The 19,273-nt window shown below is 49.4% G+C and overlaps 1 protein-coding gene across 1 annotated transcript in view; it reads right to left on the minus strand.

The window, feature by feature from the left end:
* The window catches only part of FERMT2 (FERM domain containing kindlin 2), a 67,177-nt gene extending 50,198 nt beyond the window's left edge, over positions 1 to 16,979 (minus strand). The window contains exons 1-2 of the mRNA XM_054161661.1: positions 16,900 to 16,979; positions 15,879 to 16,047 (exon numbers count right to left, since the gene is read on the minus strand). Of these exons, the coding sequence (XP_054017636.1) occupies positions 15,879 to 16,047; positions 16,900 to 16,977 (247 nt within the window). The 5' untranslated portion in view covers positions 16,978 to 16,979. The remainder of the gene's footprint in view (positions 1 to 15,878; positions 16,048 to 16,899) is intronic.
* Positions 16,980 to 19,273: the final 2,294 nt, after the last annotated feature.

Consider the following 19,273-nt stretch of genomic DNA (forward strand, 5'->3'; position numbering starts at 1 on the left):
ATCAAAAAAAAAAGAGATTGGCACCTTCATCTTGACACACACCCCTCAGATATTTACAGACATTAATGAGATCTCCTCTCAGTCTTCTCTTAAGACTAAACAGCCCCAGGCCTCTCAGTCTTTCTTCATAAGAGAGATGTTCAAGTCCCTTAATCATCTTTGTAGCTCTCCATCAGACTCCCTCCAGTAGTTCTCTGTCTCTCCTGAACTGGGGAGCCCAATACTGGACACAGTATTCCAGGGGTGGTCTCATCAGGGCAGAGCAGGAGAGGAGAACTTCCCTAGACCTGCTGGATACACTGCACCCCATGATACTATTGTCTCTCTTAGCTACAAGGACACATTGCTGTCCCATGGACAACTTACTGTCCACTAGGACTCCAAGGTCTTTCCTCACAGAGATGCTTTCCAGCAGGATGACTCCTAGTCTGTACTGGTGTAGGGGGTTACTCCTCCCCAGATGCAGGACTTATGGAACTTCATGAGATTAGTATGTTTATATTCTGCATATAAATGTAAATATATACACACAGCATATATACACACACTCAGGCCATATATATACACATACACACATATATACACACACACACACATATACATAAAATATATGCATATATAATATACACACACATAATAAATGTATATAGAGAGTACCTATACTCATATATGTGTCATATATACACAAACAGATGTTTATACACACACACACACACACACATATAAATGTAACATCTATAAGATAAGGTGTGAGGACTGAAAGTCACAAGCCAAGCATTTCCTCTTGCCAAGTACAAATAATTCTTAACCTACCAAGGAAAAAAATCCCAACCCAAAACACCTAGCTTCCCAGCTTTGCATTGAGTTTGATGCAGATGGCCTGAAAGCACACAAGTCCAAGCAGATGGCCCCAAGCACAAACACAGGCTGGGCAAGGGGTGACTCGACAGCAGACTCGAGGAGAAGGACTTAGGGGTGTCAGCTGGTGACAAACTTGACGTGAGGCTGGCAATGGGTGCTTGCAGCCCAGGTGGCCAACCACGAGGACACTCAAAAACTCACAAAACTGTGACCAGCAGGAGAAGAGAGGTGATTCTGCTCCTCTGCTCTGCTCTCGTGAGACCCACCTGGAGTACTGCGTCCAGTGCTGGTGCCCCCAGCACATGAAGGACAGGCCCAGAGGAGGTCACGAATATGATCAGAGGGCTGGAGCACCTCCCCTGTGGGGACAGGCTGAGAGAGTTAGGGATGTTCAGCCTGGAGAAGAGAAAGCTCCACAGAGACTTTATAGCAGCCTTCCAGTACCTAGAAGGGCTCTACAAAAAAGCTGGGGAGGGAGATTTTACAAGGGCTTGTGGTGGTAGGATGAGAGGGAATGGATTGAAGCTGGAGGAAGGCAGATTTAAACTGGATGTTAGGAAGAAATTCTGTACAGTGAGGGTGGTGAGACAGTGGAACAGGTTGCCCAGGGAGGATGTGGATGCTACATCCCTGGAGGTGTTCAAGGCCAGGATGGATGAGGCCCTGAGCAACCTGGTCGAATGGAAGGTGTCCCTGCCCATGGCAGGGGGTTTGGAACTAGATGATCTCTAAATTCTATCCCACCCCAAACCATTCCATGATCCTATGAACTGTTCAAGGCTTTTTATAAGCATAGAAGGAAAAAAAATAATAGTGGGTTGCATTTATTTTTTCTTAATTGAGATGCAATATACATTTTACTGACAAAAACACAGATGTGGACAGCACATTTACAAGCCTGACTGCAGGCAGCAGACAGCGTGAGAGGCAGCTGAGGGATTAAAGTACTTTTAAGCTCCAATATCTGCTGATAAGGCATTAATCCTGCAATTGCAAGGCCAGAGGAGTGGCCAGGGGCTCTTCAAGCCTGAGGCTGGGTGTTGGCTGGTTACATACCTCTCTTGGGAAGTTTACAGGGAAGAACAACTTCTTCAAAGGAAAATAAACCTCCAGCAATAAATAAATAGGTGGGAAGTGCCCTGTGTGTCCTGGATGGGCTTGCTGGGAGGGGATGCACCCTCCCCTTCACCTTCTTGTTCCCTTGGGATGCATGACCACCATGCTTGGAAAGCAAGCCACAAGTATTCAAATGCTTGAAAATTAGAGAAATTTAATACTACATGTCAAAAAAGGAGAAAAAAACCCCAAACTAATCACCCCAAGTCACTGCACATCATAACCTCGTGCTTTACAAGTTTCTCCTCTTCCACATGCTATCAAGCAGTGTGTCAATGAGATATGAGGCTTACCTGTACATCACTAAAAGAAACCAAACAAATCAGAGAATCACAGAATTATTTTGGTTGGAAGAGACCTTTAAGATCATCAAGTCCAATCATTAACCCAGCACTGCCAAGACCACCATCAAACCATGTCCCTCAGCATGACATGTTCACAGCTTTGAAACCCCTCCAGGGATGGGGACTCCACCACTTCCCTGGGCATTCTGTTCCAGGGTTTGACAACCCTTTCCACCAAGAAACATGTCCTAATGTTCAACCTAAACCTCCCCTGGTGCAACCTGAGGCCATTTCCTCTTGTCCTATCACTTGTTGCTTGAGAAAAGAGACCAACCCCGACCCAGCTCCAACCTCCTTTCAGGGAGCTGTAGAGAATGAGAAGCTCTCCCATCAGCCTCTTTTCTCCATGCTGAACAACCCCAGTTCTGTCAGCTGCTCTTCTTAAGTTCTCCAGACTCTTCACCAGTTTCACTGCCTTTCTCTGGACCCACTCCAACACCTCAATGTCCTTCATGGAGTGAGTGACCCAAAACCGAACCCAGCGCTCAAGGTCTGACCTCACCAGTGCTGAGTACAGGGGCACAATCCCTGTCCTGGTCCTCCTAGCCACGCTATTGCTGATCCAGGCCAGGATCTTGGTGGCCTTCTTGGCCACCTGTGCACATACTGGCTCATGTTCAGACAGCTGTTGACCAACACTCTCAGGTACTTATTCTCTCAGAAACAGAAAAGAGTCTAATCCAGTGCAAAGAGCAGGACAGAGGCATTGGGATAGAGGGCTAGGGTGAGAATAAAGAAGCATTCACAGCCCAGAGCTCTGCTGAAGGTCTGTCTCCAGTCAGTGCCTGTTCTCATGGTCATTCATATTATCTGCTTTTCAGCAGACACAACCATGAAGTATCCCTGTGCTTCCCTCCCCCACCTGCAGACACTGGTGCAGGGATCAGCCTCCAATCTCAGTGGATCACATCCACACCATTGGCTGGGATACGAGACCATCACTGGCTTTTGAAAGGCTTTTTCCCAGTTTGTGCAGGGACTGGAATTTCCTGAGAGAGATGTGCCCAGGCTGCCCAGGACAAGAGGTAATGGGCACAAACTTGAACACACAGAGTTCCATTGAAACATGAGGAGAAACTTCTTTAATTTAAGGGTGACGAAGCACTGGAACAGGCTGCTCAGAGTGGTGGTGTAATCTCCATCTCTGAAGTCACTCAAGACCTGCCTGGAAATGTTCCTGTGTGACCTTCTTTGGGTGAACCTGCCTTGGAAGGGGGGGTTGGACTCTGTCTCCAGAGGTCTCTTCCAATCCATGTTGCTCTGTGATTCTGTGACACCACAACACCAGCAAGAAGCTGATCTGCTCTTTTTGGGTTAACATTGTTGCAGCTGAAAATATGACAAAAAAAAAACCCTAAGATGGATAAAAAAAATAAAAATCATGCATATATTTATGTTTGAATATCATTTTATGAATTGATATTACCTTACATATTCACATTATTTGATTTTTGTATTTACATTTAATGGCCATGGTCCAAAGGTTGGACGCCATGACCTTAGAGGCATTTCCCAACCAAAACAACCCTATGATTTCATGGTGTTTTTATGTACTGAAATCCATTTATATATTAGAAGATGTAAGTATACAAACACACATATAGCTGTGTGTGGATGTATTTATATGCTGTGGGTGTATACATGTAGACACACACGTATATCCATAGAGCTGACCACATTGCTCCCTATGGGGAGGGATGGGATGCAGTCTCCTCACACTGACCTCTTTAAACCCAGATTCCTTTAAACATGCCAAAACCACTCCTTGCAGCATAATTATGGAAAAAAATAATTAGAAACGGAGTTGTTTTCATTTATCTTCAGCACAACAAATGCTGGTGTGTTTTGCTGGGTGACACAGTGGCTGCTTTTGGCAGAATCTGTTTCTACTGCGGATTTGAGTTCTTTCGGGGTGTGTGATGTACTGGAGCAGAATCCTCTCCACCCCCTCAATGGGGATTTAATTGCAGAGCAAAGTTCAAAATGGAACAAAAATCCTCACAGCCTCTGGTCACAACACTTGAAAAATTATACTTTGAAACACAGAGATAAATATCCTATGAAGTTCTTATCAGACTGCTGTAATAAAGCTGTAGCCACCACAACCTGATGCTTTTGGTACTCAGGAGACCGAACAGGAGCTTTTCTTAATGTGACCTATATGATCCAAGGGCTGGAGCACTTCTGCTAAGAAGACAGGCTGAGAGAGCTGGGGTTATTCAGCCTGGAGAGGAGAAGACTCCAGGGGGATCATGAAGTCCAACGATTAACCCAGCACTGCCAAGTCCACCACTAAACCACATCCCTCAGCACCACATCGACATGGCTTTTAAATCCCTCCAGGGATAGGGACTCCACCACTCCCCTGGACAGCCTGTGCCAGGGCTTGGCAACCTTTTCAGGGAAGAAACTTTCCTGTATGTCCAACCTAAACTTCCCCTGGTGCAACGTGGGGACATTTCCTCTTGTCCTGTTACTTGTTATTTGAGAGAGGAGACTGGTCCCCACCTGGCTCAACCTCCTTTCAGGGAGTTGTAGAGGGCAAGAATGTCTCTCTCTCAGCCTCCATTTCTCCAGGCTGAACAACCCCAGTTCCCTCAGCTGCTCCCCAAAGTTCTCTAGACCCTTCACCAGCTTCCTTGTCCTTCTGTGGACATACTCCAGCACTTCAATGTCAAGAGTAATGAAAAAGGGGAGGAAGAAAGCAAAAACAGCCTGTGGAGGACACTCTTTACAGTGAGGGTGGTGAGACACTGGAACAGGTTGCCCAGGGAAGTTGTGGATGTCCCCTCCCTGGAAATGTTCAAGGCCAGGTTGGATGAGGCCTTGAGCAACCTTGTCCAATGGAAGGTGTCCCTGCCCATAGTGTGGGGGGGTTGGAACTAGATGATCTTTAAGGTCCATTCCACTCCCAAGCACACTGTGATTGTCTGATTCTATTCTCAATCCAAGTGATATCGAGCCTTTGAGCATCTCTGGTGGAGCCAGATCCCCACAGAGACTTCAGGGAGAAGAACAACTCTTGACAAGCCTGAAAGGTATTCTTTTTCAAAGGCAAACTGTCAGAAGGAAACGCTTTTCAGTGTCGATAGGTTTACACAACTAGCACTCGGAAATTTCATTCATTAAGATGCCCTGTCAGTATCTGCTACTTGCACTGCTGCTCTTAAAACAAACACCTCCTCCTCAGGCTGAGACTATTTATCTTGTGCCAGCCACAATGACAAGCATCTCTGCTCTGAATGGATGTCACTCATCCTCAGAAAGGACAGCAAACTCCTCCTTAAATTTGCTCTACATAGAACTATAGAATGGTTTGGGTTGGAAGGAACTTTTAAAGGTCATCTAAATCAGTGCCCCCAGAGTGAACAGGGACAACTTCAATTAGAAGAGGTTGCTAAGAGCCCCAAACAACCACACCTGGTTTCAGGGATGAGGTTCTCCCACCTCTCTGGACAACCTGGGACAAAGTTATACCACCCTCATCATCAAAAATGTCTTTCTCTTTAGTCTGAACTTTTGGTTTTGTTTTTAACTCATCACCCGTTGTCCTGTCACAAGAGGCCCTGCTCAAACATCAGCTTTCAGCTCCTTTAAGTACTGAAAGGCCACCAGAAGGTCTCCCTGGACCCTCTCCAGGCTGAACAACCCCAACTCTCTCAGCCTGGCCACACAGCAGAGGGGTTTCAGCCCTTGCCTCTTCTGGCCCTGCTCCAACATTGGCTGTGGACTCCAGAGATGGCCCTAGCACTGCTGGTGGGATGTCAGCAGAGCAGAGGGGCAGAATCCCCTCCCTCCACCTGCTGCCCACACTGCTGGAGATCAGCCCAGGACATGGTTGCTTCTGGGCTGGGGGTGCAGGGTGCTGGCTCATGTCCAGCTTTTCACCCACCCAAAGATGCTATTTAATACCTCAGCATTTATTGCAGCAGTAGGTCTATAGGTTCCTTCAAGCTGCTCACCTCCAAGTACAGCCATAACCAACCCTGCTGAAACCTCTAAGCAAAGAGAGCAGTTTGGCAGTGAGCAGCCTGCCAGTGATGCTCAACCCAGCTGCAATGTCAGGAAACTCTCCAGTGGATCAACAAGCTGGGACTACCTCTGCTCCCCAACAGTGGGGAAAAGGGGAAGCAAAGCTCTCACCTGCCTTGATTGCCAGTTTCAGGGCACTCCCTCACCCTCCAGCCCTGTATCACACTTCCCTTCCTTCAGCAAAAAGGAAAAGTGCCCCAGCGCGACCAGCGCCAGCAGTCTGCAATCCTGACTCATCCCTGATGAACATGGAAGGCATAAGGGAGCCAGTCCCTGCCAGAAAGACATCATATCCCACAACAGAGTCAGAGGACGTTGGCAAGACAGATGCCTATGGCAGATAGGATTCTATGGTTGGACTAGATGATCTTGAAGGTCTTTTCTAACCTAAATGATTCAGGGCAACTTGAATTCCCAACTTCTTATCTGAAGCTTAATCCTCAACAGGTAATTGATTCACCGAAGCTTGCTGGCCTGCTAGACCAGGTTGCTCAAGGCCAAATCCAACCTGGCTTTGAACACTTCCAGGCTTGGAGCCTCCACAGCTTCTCTGGGCAACCTGTTGCAATGCCTCACCACCTTCACACTGAAGAATTTTCTCCTAATGTCTAAACTAAACCTGTCTTCTTCCACACTGAAGTCATTACTCCACAGAGAGGCACACTGAATCTTTCAGGTTTCATCCTAAGTACTTCCCCCCCATAAGGGAAAGGAGCAGAGCACAAGGGAAAGGAGCCTCATCCCTCCCCACTGCAGTGACAGTAGTCAAAAAGTGTTTCACATGTCACCAGCCTGCCCTTGCACACATTTTAGGATGAGCTCATGGGGCAAGACAAGATTTGGGGTGAAGCTAACCTCTGCTGTAGGTCCTTTACAGAGCCATGGGGAGATGCCATGGAGAGGAGATGAAACCTCATCATTTTTCTGCATCATAAAATCATTTTAATTGGAAAAGACCTTTAAGATCATCAAACCCAACCACTATCTACCTCTACCAAGTCTGTTTCTGAACCACTTCCCTCAGCACCGCATCTCAGCATCTTTCAAACCCCTCCAGGGAAGATGATTCAATGACCTCTCTGGGGAGCCTCTTCCAGCTTTTGATTACCCTTTCAGTGAAGAAGTCAGCCCAAGCTCACTGATGCCCATGACACACTTTTAAAGGGCTTTAAGATCTCTAACCTCGAGCTTGGGTCCACCCCACCCACCACACAACCAAGTTCAGGCACTAAAGCCTTAGGGCTACATACATGGGATGGCAGAGAAGACAATTTCTGCTGCAGACAGCTCTTGAGCTGCACTTTGTGTCAAGCAAAGCTCTGTGTATTATCAGCAAGGATGGGAAGCTCAGCAGGACAGAGCTATAGCTCTTTCCAGGCAATTTCATAAAACACAGGCTTTCTAATTGAATTTGGAGTTTCAGCAATTTAACTCTTCCAAAAGTACATTTGCCTGCAGAGAGAAGGGGGCAGGGCGGGGGGGGGGGGGCAGGTGGGGAAGAAAACAACAACCTAACAAACATGTATAATCAGCTGGTAAGACACTTAAAATGTAATAATTGGCAAGATGAATTTTTGCTTGCTAGCTGGTTGTGTTGCAAGCTAAACCCCAGCTGAGATTATAAAGGGGAGGGTTTATGCAACTGCTGGTGCCTGCTTGCTCAAATCCCAACCCACCCCCCACAACACTGTTCTCAACCTGTGCTTCAAGTTCAGCCATGGTTTACCAAAAAATTGGTCTCCAAGATCCCACCTGGACTGCAGGACATGCCATGCACACAGCTCTGGAGGTTTGCATTTGAATGGCCACCGAGAGCAAGCTGCACCCAAAGCTGCTGCAGCCTCTCTGGGAGGTGGGCAAGAGCACTAAAGCTGAGGAGCACAGCTCTCCAAAAGCAAAAAAAGAAAGTCAGAAAGCTTTCTCCTGGTTTGATGGGTCACATTCTTCCCCTGCCTCGGCACTTCTACCTGGTGGAAGCCTCAGCCAGGAGAACAAAAGCCATGTGCAAAAAGCGAAGCTGGGCACAAAAGTGAACTTACTGCAGCTCTGCTCAAACTCCTTATTTCTCCATCCAGCAGGAATCTGGGGTTCTCAGTATTGTAACACCTGAAAACTCCTGAAATTTACCAAGAACATTGAGAACCAAACCCCACCAGCTGAGAAGTTTTTGCTCAGTTTTGTTTCTCTGCCCTTTTCTAAGGTATTGGTTAACTCGTGTATCAGAACAAGAAAGAAGAAATGCATCTTCTTTAAGATGTTTTAGCACTACAAGACTTTTTGTCCCCTCAAGAGCATGCAGGGTTAGATGTTGGGCTGAAGTCAGCATGCCATGAGCACTGTAAATCTCTTCCCCCTTGTCTGCAAGAAAAGCCACAACCAAAAAAAACCACCAACCCTAATCCCCTAAACACACAAAATAGGAGCTCACAGCGGTGGTGTCAGCAGTGATGTTGAAACTACTGAAGTTTGCAGTGCAAATACTCCCTCTTGTCTTTCCCAACTCAGCAAACATGCCCCATATCCACATTTTCATGCAATTATCCACAATCCTCCACCCCCCTGCCTCCAGAATCAGAGACCAAGGGTTAAAATCCAGGTTTCTGGTTAGGTTTTTATCACATCCCATAGCTGCAAGATGTTGCTCATAAATCAAGCTGCAGATGGGTAACTACCAAATGCCATTTTTCTCAGAAAAAAATGTCAGAGGTGGGGCATGATTTTATCCCAGTATTCAGAGAAGGATGGTGCCTGCTATGAATGCAGCCCTCAAACACATAAGAGCACAGAAAGAGGGTTCAGCAATCCCTGCCCAGGAACACCCAGAGGCATTTGGCTTCTGTATAGAAATATCAAGCTATTCTGAGTACAGTTTGTTTGGGGTTTTGCATGGTTGACAGAGATGCAGGAAGATGCCTGGGTGAAATGAAAGCCCTGATGGAGAAGAGTGGGGAAAAGGAAGGGATGGCTACAGAAAGGAAAGGGGGGAAAGGGGGAGAAAGGGGGAGAAGGGAAGTGTGTGCACGTTTTAGCTCCTTCGGAGTGACAGAAGCACGGCAAACACAGGTCCACCGTGCGCCTTACATCAAATCGAAACCTGAAGGAGCTGGAAGAGGAAACTACTGATTTGGGCTGGGTGGGAGCAGCAAACCCAACAATTTCCTGTCTGTGGTACAACAAACCCAGGCTCTGGTATTCGCGGGAACGCTGTCGCCATCGCCTCCCCCTCCGAGTGGGATCTGTGTGATCGGCTGGGCTCTTCTGAACCAAAGCAGATGGCTCATAGTGAAAGAATTAAAGATGAAATTAAATAAATATATAATTATTCTTTTCCCCTCTTTCTTTCAGAGTCACATCTACTCTGGGTAGCAATACTAACTGCTGTGGCTGCAGCTTGGAGCCGAGCTGCCTGTGTACAGCTTTTACCTACCCCCACCCCAAATTCCTCTGGTCATTGGCAGTTCAGCTGAATATTCCACTTAGGCTAACAAAGGGGACATTATTTGAGCCACGATCCTGTAATTTGGTGTGGGCCTACATGGAAGCTTCCTGGAGTTGAAAGCTGGATGTAAATGAAGAACCAGCCCCACACGGATCAACGTGCACAGCTGGAGAGCGTCTGTGTTAACAAGCACTTCCATATCACAGAATCACAGACTGGTTTGAGTTGGAAAGGACCTTCAAAGGTCATCTAGTCCAAACCCTCTCACTTAAGTATCATTAAAACCGTGGTATTCAGGGGACGAGGATTCAGCACAGGTCACTAGCAAAGATATCATCAAGTGGCAATATTCAAACACAGGGTGCATTAGCAGCTCCAGCGGTCTCCCTCCAAGATGATGGTGAAGCAGGAGCATCTGTACCTGGAGCACCTCTGCTGGGCAGCATCCACCGGCCTCCAAGGTACCACTTTTACCTCAAAATACCCCCAGACCTTGCCAATTGCTGGAGCAGAACTTCTGTGCTCAGCAGCATACCAGATCCACCTCCCAGCCTCTGCACTCACCACCCTGCCTCCCACTGGGTGTGTAAATTCTGTTGTTTAGAAGCCTGGGATGAAGTTTCCTGGGGAAATCTGAGGCAGGGTCAGTGTGGAGCATTGAAGTCCTGCCTGCTCAAACCACAGCAGCCTTCAGCAGCAAACACCATTGCCATTTATCAGGTTATTTGAGGCAAGCCCTCACCACCCTGCCTCAAAGGGAACACAAACAGCTTCTCGCAAGCCTGACGACATATTACATGGCACTCAGAGTCCTCTCGTGAACATCACACACTTGAGAAGCAACACTGAGGAGTGAACAGGCATTAATTTTGAAGGAAAACATCCTTCTTGTCTCAGCTGACAGCTGATGGCCAGAGAAGTATCTGCAGAGTTTACAAATGAAGATGCTCAGCTGCCATCCTAGCAGCATGGTGGAGAAACGCCCCAACCAGACAGCAAGCACTGATACTCAGATCAGGATTTCTGGAAGTGTGGCTACATTAAAGCCCCTCCCTTCATTTCTCTTTAGCCTTCAACCACTTCTTTAACAGCAAAGCGCACATGGTCACCAAATGAGCCTCTACCAAGTCTCCATGGAGAAGTCCAAACTGCAAGAATCAAGTCACCTGCAAGATAGCACTGCAAACTCATCTTGCCATGTGTCTGCGACAGAACCATGCTGGGGCAAGGACTCTGCATTTCTCTTACATAGCCTGAAGCCGTTTCCAAGAGTTCATTCCAGTTTTGAGGCAAAGAATTTCCCCAGCAAGTCTCAGGAGGGCCTGGGGCATTTCTAAGTACTGCAAAAGCTCAAACACAAGCCTGGGGAGATCAATGATGCTGCATTTTCTTGGTGTTTTATTCATAACCCTTTAAGGGATCCATTAAGAATGAGACTTCACAGGGAGAACGCTAACACATCCCATCAATCTTGCAAAGAGTGGAGCTGAAGTCACTGGCAAGATAACATGGGCAGAGTATATCTGACGTCGAACAGAGCCCCTCGGGTGCATCCCAGACACATTTTCAGGCTAAAACCCAGCAAAAATAAAGAGTTAGATGTGCTACCTCACCTAAACCAAAACACTCTGCATGTGACAACCACTGTGCCCAGTCCTGGGGTGACATTCCGCCTTCTCCAAGTGATGGTAACGAGATAGCGGAGGAGTTACCAACAATGGAGTTCAAACCTAAACTCTTATCAAAGATGGGATTCACAAAACCCCCCAAGGCTTTAGAAGATGTCATCACTGTCTGCCGTTATCAGCTGCTCCCTGTAGAGGACAGGGGGCTTCCTTTGATCCCTAGCCCATCCCAGCTTGATAAAATGGGGATGCTGCCACATCACAGGGCAGCACCTCACATCATCCTCCCACCTTGGCTGGGTGGCAATTGCTAACACCTTTCAGTCCAGAAGGACTATCTTCATTCCAAACCCAGCTGGTTGGTTGTTGGGGTTTTTTTGTTGTTGTTTTGTTCACTTAGCTATTTTCTTCAGGTGCAAACCCCCTAGAGGTGCTCAGTCTTCCCCCAGTGCTCCCAGCATGCCCCCACAGCTGGAGCCAGCTGCCACACACATAAAGCCTGTACAACAAACCTAGAGAGAAATCCACATTTCCATCACAAAACTTCTATCCACGGCCTTTCTGAATCTGCTCAGTGCACATTTAGGTCACCCATCTTCAGCCACTCCTCTGCCAGCCACCATTTGCCCCTAATTCCCTGTTTCTGTCAGCTATCCTTTTATCCCCACTGCCATGCCCATCATCCCTCAAACACAGTCCTGCAGTTAACATCTATCCCACAAAGCTCACCCGAGCACATGTTTGGGGCTTTTTTTTTCTTGCATGTGTTTAAAACAGCCTGAAGTTGACAACAACAATAACTTATGTTCACTTCCTTCCTTCCTTCCTCTGCTCCCAGTGATTTTTTTTTTTTAAGCCCTGGGGTTTTTTTTGTTTGCGAGTCAATAGTGGCAAAATTCCTAAAAAACTCTGGAGTTTCCAGTTCAGACCCCCCCAAAACCACTCCTGCTCTGAAAACCTCAGCAGATTTTTGCTGATTTTTTTAGAGATGACTCTGCCAAGCCCACGGCACAGCTCAATTAACCAAGTGGCTTAATCCAGCGGGGTGATAAATAACAGGGGAGCAAGCAGGTCACTGCAATTCACTTGAGTAACCAGAATCCCACTCTGCTGCTTGGATTTTTTCCAATCCCTGCCTGCACTAGTGACAGATTTTAATTGCTTATTCCCAAACAGTCCGACCACAGCCGCTCTGTGCAGGCAAGGACTGAGTCAACAAGATTTACTGATATCTGCAGCCTTGAAATTAGGGAGGAGAGACTTTGCTGTGCTCCTGCTCAGAGCATTGCAATCCAACATGTGTCCTCTGTGCAGCCCCAGCTCTCTCTGAGGCAAAAGGCTGTTTACTCCCATCATTTTCTCCTACAGACATCGGAAAATACTAATGTAAATCTGGGCTTTCTCCTTTTCGGAGCTCTCCTTGATGCTGGGAGGACGGAGGGCGTCTTTCCCTCCCACTTAAAAGAGGCTGAACAGCTTCTACCAATCATCACAGATTCATAGAATGGTTTGGGTTAGAAGGGAGACCTGAAAGATTATCTAGTTCCAAACCCTTGGGACACCTCCCACTAAACCAGGTTGCTCAAGGCCTCATCCAACCTGACCTTGAACAGCCCCAGGGAGGGGGCAGTCACAGCCTCCCTGGGCAATCTGTCCCAATGTCTCACCACCTTCACTGTAAAATTTTTTTTCTTATATCCCAGTCCAAATCTGCCCTCTTCCAACTCAAAGCCATTCCCTCTTATTCTATCACTACAAGGCCCTGTTAAAGTCTCTCCCTAGCTTTCTTGTAGGCCTGCTTTCATGTACTGGAAGGCCACTACAAGGTCTCCCCAGAGCCTTCAACCAGAGCATCTCTCCCATGCTACAATCAGAACAGGGATGGTCAGCTGCAAACTCACAGCAATGCCCTGAACTTCAGTGAAAACCCTGGGCAGGTGACAAAAATCCGCTTTCCCTGCCCTCCAGCAGCACAATGCCTACAAGAGACTTATCCCAAAGGATGGAGTCAGCAAACCTCTGCCCAAGGGATCCATAGGGACCCCAAACAGTCCACAGGGGATCCCAGAGCTGCAAGGAAACTAATTTTAGGACATTTCCTTCCAATTCAAAGCAAAAAAAAAATCTGCTTTGCAAAAGATGAATAGCCTTTTTAATGCTGGGAGTTGTCAAAGAAGGACAATGAACACTGGGAACACGGGTAGGGATAGAGGAATGTGGGGAGGGATATGTTTAAAATGCAAGGGAAAGGGTTTAAATGTGGAAAAACTGCAAAATTAATACAACTGGAGCTGCAGCAGTGGCGGAGGCTGGATGAAGGAGGGCATTGAGGAGGCACACGAGGGTGAGGAGTGAGTCTCGTCCCACCCACCCCGCTCTGCTAAAGCTGTCCCTGATAAACTGGCAGCAGCTCAAAGAAGAGCCATAAAAATAATGAGAGGGCTGGAAGAGCTGACATGCAGGAAGATTAAAAGGAACTCAATACGTATAGCTTGGCTTGGTGACAAAAGCCAAGGGGAAAGGGAAGGCAACAGCCGGAGATATCCTTGAGTCTGGAGTGTCCCGGGGAGGGGGACACTGGTGCTGAGCCTCTGTGGGGAGCACCATTCCCGCTTTCCACTGCTGCTGCATTCTTTCCCTCTAATACAATCCCTAATTTAACAAGTGGAGAGGATCTGGGCAAACATATTTCAGGGGGGGATGCATTACGTCAGGAGCTAATTCAGGTCCTCGCTGGGCTCTGTCCCCATACACGCGCCCAGCTTTCAGCACGAGTCAGCCCCAACACCCAGCACAGCTCCGAACCGAGGGGAGCATCGCTTATTCACTCTCCATCAGCCAGATGGTTTTATATCATTTCCAGCATTTCTAGAAAGCTGTGGGTTTGTTGGTTTCTTTTCCCCCTACCCACTGAATGCTCAACTTCAGCAAAACTTCACTGCAGCTCCAGCATAAAGTAACAACAAAACAAAACCCCCAAGTTATGGGAGAGTCAAGGCTACCTCCAGCGCAAGCTGTGCAAGCAGTGCAAGCATTTGCTTCCTCTCAAAACAAGCGTATTTATATCCATCTCTTCCTTTCTTTAACTTCGGATAATTCATAAATCACAACCTAAGCAGGGTGGGAATGGATATTTTTTCAAGCTGCACACGAGGGTTTCACGTTGAAGCGGGTCCTGCAGGCACAGCTGACAGCTCCACTACTCCCACAGCCGCAGGCACGCGCGGGCACCTCACAATTAATATTTTATTTGAGCAATTACAGTCATCAGCCCAGACTGTACCGTTGAGTAAACAACCCCCGAGCCATAAAGAGGCTGATATAAAAAAAATCAGACAAGAGAGAGGTTTGGTGGGGCAGAGCTCCCCCATGGCCGGCAGGTCCTCACCCAAGCTGAGCTCCTCTGCCACAAAGCCATCCCTGTGACCACGCTTTCCCAGACAAACGGGTTCTTTGTCCAGGTGCTCACCATGGCATCCCCAATCTCAGTCTCACACCCCCACGTCACCCCTTTAACCACCTTATCCTCACAAAGAACCCTCAAAGGTGCTCTCCTCATCCCAGAACAGCACATGGCCAGGTAGAACTTCAGAATTAAAATTGTAAGTAAACTGGGGAGCACCCATAAAACTCCCTCCCTCTAACCTACAAATTACGAGGTTTCCCAGCTCTGTGTAAGTTTCTGGGCGCAAAGCAGCTGGCAGATGGGGGCTGAGGCCCTGCCACAGGCAAACTAGCCTTGGCGTGTTAGTTTGGCTGGTTTTGGCCCAAAGCAGTGAGGAAACCCAGCACAGGGCACTGACTGGGAGTATGGTGGGTGCTGGGGGAGTGTGTGCTGCTGGGAGGGGCATGGAAGCATGTACGGGGCATGGGGTGTTGGGCAGGGTGCTAGGCTGCGGGTGGTGGTCAGGCAGGGTGCTGGGATGTGAGGTGGGCAGGGCGCTCGGGTGGGGTGCTTGGACAGGCAGGGTGCTGGAGCAGGATGCTTGGGAGCTAAAGGACAGTACTGGGGCAGGATGCTGAGTGCTGGGGCAGGATGCTGGGTGCTGGGGCAGGATGCTGGGTGCTGGGGCAGGATGCTGGGTGCTGAAGCACAGTACTGGAGCAGGATGCTGGGTGCTGGGGCAGGGTCTTGGGTGCTGAAGCACAGAACTGGGAGCTAAAGCACAGTACTGGAGCAGGATGCTGGCTAGTGGGACAGGGTCCTGGGTGCTAAAGCGTAGTACTAGAAGTTAAAAGCACAGTACTGGGCCAGGATGCTGGGAGCTAAAGCACAGTACTGGAGCAGGGTGCTGTGAGCTAAAGGACAGTACTGGAGCAGAGCGCTGGGAGCTAAAGCACAGTACTGGCGCAGGGTGCCGGGTGCTTAAGCACTGTACTGGGACACATTACTTGATCACAGTACTGGGACAGGGTCCCGAGCTAGCTGAGGAGTGCCGGAGCGGGGTGTGTAGGACTCACCAAGTTTCTCGACTAGACGCAGCATAACGCCGCCGATGTGAATCTCGCCGGTGACCCTCAGGGTGACGTCGCGGCCCAGGTCGGTGACATGGACGCTCAGCTCCCACGTCCCATCGGCGTAGCAGCCGTCCGGCATGCGGATCCCGTCCAGCGCCATGGTCCCGGCCTCCTGCGCCGCCAGCCGCGCCTCACCGACCGCCCGACCGCCGGTACGGTACGGCACGGTTCGGCTCGGTTCGGTTCAGCACGGCTCAGAGCGCCTCCGCGCCGCGGGGGATGAGGGGGAGTGTGTGTGTGTGGGATGGGGGCGCGGTGGGGCGGGATCGCGGGGGGGGCTGTGCAGAGCTTGCCCCACCGCCCCCCAGCCGCTGCCTGCGGGGCCGCCGCGGGAGGAGAAGGGGCGGGCAGGGAGAGAGGAGGGAGGGGAGGGAGAAGAGGGGGGAGGAGGAGAAGGAGGAGGAGGACGAGGAGGAGGAGAAAGGGAGGGAGAGAGGGAGGGAGGAGGAGGAGGGGGATAATAATTAAAGGAAAAACGCGCCCCGCGCCGCCGGGCCCCTTGGCCTTTTATGGAAGCGAAGGACGGAGCAAGCGGGGGCTGCTCCAACATCCGGGACTCGCCGGGGGCGGCTCGGCTGGGCTCGGCCCGGTTCGCCCTGGCCCCACTCAACTTGGCTCAGCTCGGCCCGGTTCAGCCTGGACCGACTGGGTTCGGCTTGAGCCGCCTTGGCTGGACTGGGCTCTGCTCGGCAGGACGGAGCCGGTGAAACCGGGCCTCCCGCCCCAGCCCCGGTATGGAGCTGGGTGAGCCCGGGCTATGCGGTGAGGGGAGCTCAAGAGCTATCCCGGAGAACGGCCTCTAGGGCCGGTGCGAACCCGTTTCCCGAACACGCGTGAGTGCTCCAAGCGCCTTTCCGTGGCAGCCTTACCCTCTCTGCTGCCTCTAAAGTTGGGTTTTAACTCTGGTCATTGAAGAACTTTCATTCACGATGAAAATCCTTTCTTTTTTTGGTAAGGCCCTTACCTTAGCATCACCATCAATGGCCCACGCTGTGCCCGCGCTGAGGCCGGGCGATGCGGTGCTTCCTTCCATCCGTATCATATCTGTGGAGCTGGGAGATGGGCACGGGCTTTAATTAAGAGTCCGAACCAGCACAAATGGAGAAGAAAAAAAACCCAAATACTATCCGTTTCCTGTAGCTCTCCACCCAATGATACATACATCCCGCCAAGGCAAGCGGGCTTCCTGAAAAGCCCTCGCACGGAAGGAGCTTGCGTGGCCAGGTCCGGCACGGTGGTTGGTGGTGGTGGGCAGGATGTGTCCTGCACCAGGCCGGCCGATGGGAAGCTGTGTCCTGACAAAGCCTTGCCCTCTCCAGCAGCCTCAGGGATGTCTCCAGTAGCCTGGATGGCGCTTTCTCCGTGAGCGCTGTTCCCATGTCCTGTGCAGCAATGGAGCTTTGCTGTCATGAAGGCAACAGGAATCTCTTAATGGGGATGATAAAGTCTCACCAGCTTTTCACCTTTGCCGTTATAGTGGAGAAACTTACAGAATCGTAGAATGGCCTGAGTTGGAAGGGACCTTATCATCTAGTTCCAACTCCCTTGCTATGGACAGAGACAACTCTAATTAGACCAGGTTTTTCAAAGCCTCATCCAGCCTGGTCCTAAACACCTCCAGGGACTGACATAGGGCTATTCCTATGTTTTCCCCTGTGCATTAATAAAAGCATTCCCTAACTTGCTTTGGGCAGAATAACCCAAGTCTTACCCCTAAACAGCAGGAGTTGGGCTAATGTGGCTGATGCTGCCACAGGGAAACTGGGTAACACTGCCCTAAGCAGTGGGAGGATGGGCAGCAGATGACCTCCCCCCACCAAATCCTCCTTGGATCCTTAATCCTTGTCAATGTAACCCCCATTTCATCCCCCAAAACTGGGAAGCTGAAGTGTAATTTAGAGGCTGGTGTGTGACACTAAAGCTTTCACAGATGGTATCTCAGTGTTCTTCCAGTGGTAAACAATAGGACAATAAATAGAAAGGGTTACTCTCCACTGAAGCTCTTTGGATGAGGTTCCCAGCTGATGCAATTCAATACGGCTCCACCAGAGCTAGTAACCGTTGGCTGATTACATGCTGTGAGGTAGAACCTGTTGATTCCTTCTGCCCTTAAAACCATTTGTGAAGCTTTCTGCCCGCCCCGGTCGGGGAAAGCCTCTCTGTGCCCCCTCCACCCTGGGACACTGTTGTCCCTGGGGCTCTCCTTCCCTCCCTCAGCCGTGGCTGTGTGGAGAGGAGGGCAGCATGATCTCCAATGCCTGGTCGAGATGCAAAGCAAGGTCAAAAATGCACCAGCAAGGCTCTTACGTCAGAGGCAGCTAAGCATCCCCAGGGTTCTTCCCACTGTTTGCAAGAAGTCCTCACTCTGTGCAAGCAGCAATAGCCAAATAAGGTGTTGGAATGGACGTCTGCTTCCATCAGGACAAGGATGATACCTACCAGATCTGCCCCTGCTCCGTGGAAACTGGGATGCTTTTTCAATGGAATCCCTCAACGGGCATCTTTAGGAAATCCGTGAAGATGAGCAGTGCCTTCCCTGCTGTGGGGTTTGTTGTTTGGTTTTTTTTCTTTTTGTTTTCCTTGTGAATTTTTCTATTTCTTTCTTCTTTTTAAAAAAAACCCACTATTAGGGCAGTGGTTGAAACCAGCTGGCTTTCCTCTGGGCAAGCCGGTCAGACTGGCTCTTCCCAGGGTGATTGGCCATGGAAATCTGCCCTGTGCATTTGGGTGCCCTGGCTGGGTGACTGTAGCAGGAAAAGCAGCGCCCAGCCCTCTGTCTCCCTACACAGAGGCTGAGAAATTCTCTAAACCTCCATGTAAACAAAAGCTCCTTATCCTCAGACGCTCCGGCATGGCTGAGTGCAATAGGCTCTGAGCTGCTGGCCAGCAACCCCTGCTTGGCCCCTGTCACCCCTCTGCTTCACTGTGGTCTCGATATTCCCCATCTGCAGCTCCTTCCTTAACAAGGGTGAAGTTTAAAAGAAAACCCAAAAAAGGAGAAATGCAGATGCTTGCTTTTCCCCCGGCACTTTTTGTGTCTCTAACACCTCCCTGCCCATGTCATCCCTTGCAGTCCAGTGCTGCTGGTCCCACTTCTCTTCACACAGGGTTTGCAAGCTTTTTAGTTCTCCCTGAGTTGTTCACAGACCTCCCTTAAGTAACCAGGGACTTGGAACATTCCTTGAGTCCCTCTGAATAAATGCATCACTAGAAATAAACTTGGGCAGTGACCAAACACTAGCACAAAGCACTTATTGCCTGCTCCTGCATCTCCGGCATCACATCACAGAATGGGTGGGGGTTGGAAAGGACTTCTGGAGATCATCTAGTTCACCACC

This window comes from Dryobates pubescens, chromosome 5 (assembly GCF_014839835.1).
Source record: "Dryobates pubescens isolate bDryPub1 chromosome 5, bDryPub1.pri, whole genome shotgun sequence".
NCBI lineage: Eukaryota > Metazoa > Chordata > Aves > Piciformes > Picidae > Dryobates > Dryobates pubescens.